Below are 4,966 nucleotides of genomic sequence, written 5' to 3' on the forward strand. Positions count from 1 at the left end.
ATTGTAATCATGGAATTTCCATGAAAAATATTATCTTCCTGAGATGTTTATTGCTAATCTCAACAAGAATCAAGCATAATCCCAAGTACAGATTCTAACAAGAACAATTGAAATCATTAAATTCAGAATTATGATTCTCTTCTCTATGTGTTTCACATGACAAAGAAGGTAGCAATAGGAAATGTTACTCAATTCCTAGGGATGAGCAAACTAGCTACACCTCTAGAATCCAAAAGATTTTCTTAGGCATTCTAGCCCATGATGTCTGTATACATGTTATCCACTAAAGAGCTCTAGAAGCATTCAGCACAATCCCAGAGCATCTCTTGATTTTTTTTCATAAAATCCATCAAGGTGTCTCTTTAGAATTCACAATTTTCTTGCTCAATCTTTTCATTGCTATCTTCATGTCTTTGTTTCTAAATGTGTAGATGGTAGGATTCAAAAGTGGAGTAACAACAAAGTCAAGAATGGCCAAAAATTTATCCAGTGATAAGGTAGGGAATTCCCACACATACATAAAAAAACATGGACCAAAGAACAAAAATACCACAGTAATGTGAGCTGATAATGTGGAAAAAGCCTTGAACAAACCAGCAGAAGAGTGATGCCTCACAGTGACAAGAATGAAGATGTAGGAGATGATTAAGAGAAAGAAAGTGCCCATAGAGATAAGCCCACTGTTAGCAGTGACCACCTGCTCTACCCAGTTACTATCAGTGCAGGCAAGTTCTGCCACCCGAGGAAAATCACAGTAAAAGCTATCAACTTTGTTGGGACCACAGAAGGGCAAGTTGACAATGCAAACAAACTGAGACACAGCATGGATCATCCCAATCACCCAAGCAGCCACTACAAAGGCAATACATGTTTTGCGGCTCATTATTGTCAAGTAATGGAGAGGTTTGCAAATGGCTGTGTATCTATCATAAGCCATGGCTATGAGTAGCACCATCTCTGTCCCTCCCATGACATGGACAAAAAACATCTGTGTCATACACCCTGGGAAAGAAATTAACTTTTGTTCACTGAAAATGTCAGAGATCATCCTTGGAGCTGTGGTGGAAGATAGACCCAGGTCAATGAAGGAGAGGTTAGCCAGCAAGAAATACATGGGGGAGTGCAGGTGAGGGTCACAAACCACAGTGAACACAATGAAGAGATTTCCCAATACAATTCCCACATAGAATGAAAAGAAAAACAAGAAGAGAAGAATCTTCACTTCCAAAGAAGCAGACAGTCCTAGCAACACAAACTCAGTCACTACAGAGTCATTTGTTCCATCCATTGATATAACTGGCACAGACATTAGAGGACCTGAAAGTAGAGAATAAGAAAGATATTAATAGTGTGTGAAAAGTAAAGCTTGATGACCTATTTTTTCCCAGAAGTGAGTCCTAGAAGCCCTAGGTTAAAAGAACTGGAAAGGCAATACTGGGGGAGTCACAAGAGAAAAAGAAATGTTTATGGCAAAGCTGATTAAAGTATGTTGCATAGGCACATTAATACATTCCTGGTGGACCTATAAATTGGTCCAGTCATTTTGGAAAATAATTTGGAATTATTCCAGAGAAAAATACTAAATTACTCATATCCTTTGAAATGTAAATACCACTAAGACACCTTCACCCCCCCAAAAAAGAGATCAAGAAAAACAAAAAAGATAGCATAAGTCTAAAAAAATTACTTATAGTAGTTTTTTGGTTTTTGGTTTTTGCTTTTTGTTAGCACTTTGTGCTAACAAATAACTGAAAACTAAATGAGTGCCCATCCACTGGGGAACAAGCAAACAAATTATATATGAATGCAATGTACTACAAGGGCAGCTAGGTAGCAATGGATATAGTACTGGGTCTGGAGTCCAAAGGACTCATCTTTTGTTTGCTTCAGTTTCCTCATCTGAAAAATGATATATAGAAGGAAATGACAAATCATTTTAGTATCTTTGACAAAAAAAACTCCAAACTAGGTCACAGATTCAAATACAATTGAAACAACTAAAAACCAAATGTAATATAAAGTAGTTAAGTTATGCATTGAATAGAGCATCAGGCCTGCATTCAGGAAAATTCATTTTCATGAGTTTAAATTCATCTTCAGTTACTTATTAGCTGTATAGCTATATGCAAATCACTTAACTATGTTGGTCTAAAATGAGTAGGGGAAAGAAAATGGCAAAACACTACAGAATCCGCCATGAAATCTGACATGAAAACCCCAAATGGGGCTGCAAAGAATTGGACATGACCAAAAAATGACTCAAAAATGTAATAGAATTATGTTGTATGAAATTAAAATTTGGAGAACTTTTGAGAAGACTTGTATAATGTAAAAAATGAAAAGAACCAAAACAATTTATACAATGGAAATACAATAAATTATTGTAAAGACAAATTAAGACTTAAAAATTCAGATCAATGGCATGGCTAACTACAATTCCAGACACTCCAAGATGTTTGATGCCAACCACCTCCTTACATAGAGGTGATGGTATTCAGGGTGAAGAAGAAAGATTCCTAAAATAAAAAAGTACTTGGACATAATTAGGGGTGGGGATGAAGAAATGGGAGGAAGTAAGGGGAGAGAGAGAGAGAGAGAAACTAGCAAACAATATGAGTTTGAATAAAAGAAGAAAGGATAGGAGAAGGAGGAGGAGGAGGAGGAGGAGAAGAAGAAGAAGAAGAAGAAGAAGAAGAAGAAGAGAAGAAGAAGAAGATGAGGATGAGGATGAGGATGGTTCTCCCAGGGCACTTACATTGGAAGCAATATGATATAGTAGAAAATAGTATAGAATATTATCCCCCTTCTTGTATTGGCACTGTTGTAAGAGTATCCTTGGTCTTAATCTAAAGAATATAAATGAGGATCAACTTGACTGTTTTTAATTGTATGGAGAGAATGTGATGTGGAAGTTGGATTAGATTCATATTAATAGCCCTGGATAGTAGAACTGAGAGAAATACATGGAAGTCATAGAGAGGAACATTTAGAATCAAATAAGGGAAAATTCTCTATAATTAAAGTTGCCTCCAAAGTGGCATGTTTAGGTCACTCTAAATAGCTTCTGAGATCCCTAACTGAGATTCTGTGATTCTGTAAATAAATAGCATAAGTTTGTGTAAAACCATTTCTCTGATTCTTATTTCCTTGTTGGTTAAATATGGGGATTCAAGTAAATGATCATTTACATCCTTTAGAATATGAAAATCTATCAAACTTTCCTATATCTCTCTGTCTAACTAATAAAATATTATACATTCAGGGCACGGCAATAGCTCAGTTGGGGTGTAATTGAATAGAGATTAAAAGTTCAAATCAAAAAAGATTTTGGAGATCGTTGAGTCTAATTCCCCTATTTTACAGATAAGATTTTTGTCTGTCTTTCATGACAGAAGAAGACATGATAACAGGGAAATGATACATGACATAAAAGTGAATTTAAGTGGAGGGTTGTGTGAAGTCACCTTCCTCACTTTTTCCTCCAGAGCCATCTGAGTCCAGTTAGCCAGATATGGCTCAACACAAGTGGGCCATACCCTGAATGTGCTTGATTCTCATCTGATTCTAGTACACTCAGTAGGATCAGACCTGGTTAGTATATGGATGGGAAAACTCTTGATAATACCAGGTGCTATACAAATAAGGAAGATGTGACCCAGAAAGGTTAATTGCCTTGACTTAGATCACATAGATTATTAGCATTGCAATAAGCTTTTAATCTAGGTTTTTGGATTCCTCTCATCCCTCTATGCCATAAAAGCTCACATGTTTATTGCTTAAAATAAACCTTTCTTAAAAGTCAGAGAAAATAAGATAGTTCAAAAGGAATTTTTTTTCCTTTTCCTGCTGGGAAGAAAACATTGTATCTCTCCATCAGTTCCCAAAAGAGTCAATGACTTAGAAGAATCAAAAATATAAGTTAGGAAAAAACTATCTTTTCCACAAGAAATATTTTTATGGAGGCAATTAGATTAAGTGGTACAATTAATAGAGCACCATGACTATAGTCAAGAGGATCTGAGTTCAAATCCAACTTCAAACATTTACTAGCTCTGTGACTCTGGACAAGTCACTTAAGCCCAATTGCCTCCAAAAAAAAAAAAGGATCCATAATTATTAAAAAAATAAATAATTAATTTGGTTTTCAGTTATTTGTTAGAACAAAAAAAAAGCTGCTATGCTGCTATAAGTAATTTTTTTAGACTTGTGCTATCTTTTTGTCTTTCCTAATCTTTTTGGAGTGAAGGCACCTTAGTGATATCAATTAAATAATTAATTTAAAATTAATTATTTAAAAATTAAATAATTGATCAATGAAACACAAGCAGAATATCAGGATGTAATATTTGCATAGTCACTGTATCACTTAGTTGATCTTAGAATAACATAATATTTATAAAGCATCAATAATGTTAAATGATTCCAGAATTTTGTAATACATATCTCTATATATGCAAGGGCATATGTACTTGGAGTTAAGACTGGAGGAAGATGGAGAATGAGATGAGCATGAAGAGAAGGGTGAAGTTTACTAAATACTTCTGGATAGAAATATTTTGCTCATTCATGAGCTCTGAGGTTTAAGAATTTCTTCCCCCTTCAACATATATGAGGATCTACTAATGGTCACTTAGAGTAATTAAACTTTAAAACTATTTATTATTTTTTATTAATTCTGACAATGAAGTAATAGAGGACATGAGAAAAAATTCATTTAATGGGGGCAGCTAGGTGGTGCAGTGGATAAAGCACCGGCCCTGGAGTCAGGAGTACCTGGGTTCAAATTCGGTCTCAGACACTTGATAATTACTTAGCTATGTGGCCTTGGGCAAGCCACTTAACCCCATTTGCCTTGCAAAAAACCTAAAAAATCATTTAATAGAATAATTTAGGCATCTGATGTAGTAAAGAAGTATTAGAGTATACTCGGCTATGTTTGTGTATATACATTAGTTGTACTTTTTTT

General features: G+C 35.0%; 1 protein-coding gene across 1 annotated transcript; it reads right to left on the reverse strand.

Moving 5' to 3' along the window:
* Positions 1-349: 349 nt before the first annotated feature.
* On the reverse strand, positions 350-1,306 carry LOC141520224 (olfactory receptor 4F15-like). The gene has a single exon (XM_074232019.1). The coding sequence runs from the start codon at positions 1,286-1,288 to the stop codon at positions 350-352; it is 939 nt and encodes a 312-aa protein (XP_074088120.1). The 5' UTR covers positions 1,289-1,306.
* Positions 1,307-4,966: the final 3,660 nt, after the last annotated feature.

This window comes from Macrotis lagotis, chromosome 4 (genome assembly GCF_037893015.1).
Source record: "Macrotis lagotis isolate mMagLag1 chromosome 4, bilby.v1.9.chrom.fasta, whole genome shotgun sequence".
NCBI classification, from domain to species: domain Eukaryota; kingdom Metazoa; phylum Chordata; class Mammalia; order Peramelemorphia; family Peramelidae; genus Macrotis; species Macrotis lagotis.

Bases quoted from the DNA above. Each gene is read 5' to 3' on its own strand.
- LOC141520224 (XM_074232019.1), bottom strand. From the start codon at position 1,288: ATGGATGGAACAAATGACTCTGTAGTGACTGAGTTTGTGTTGCTAGGA.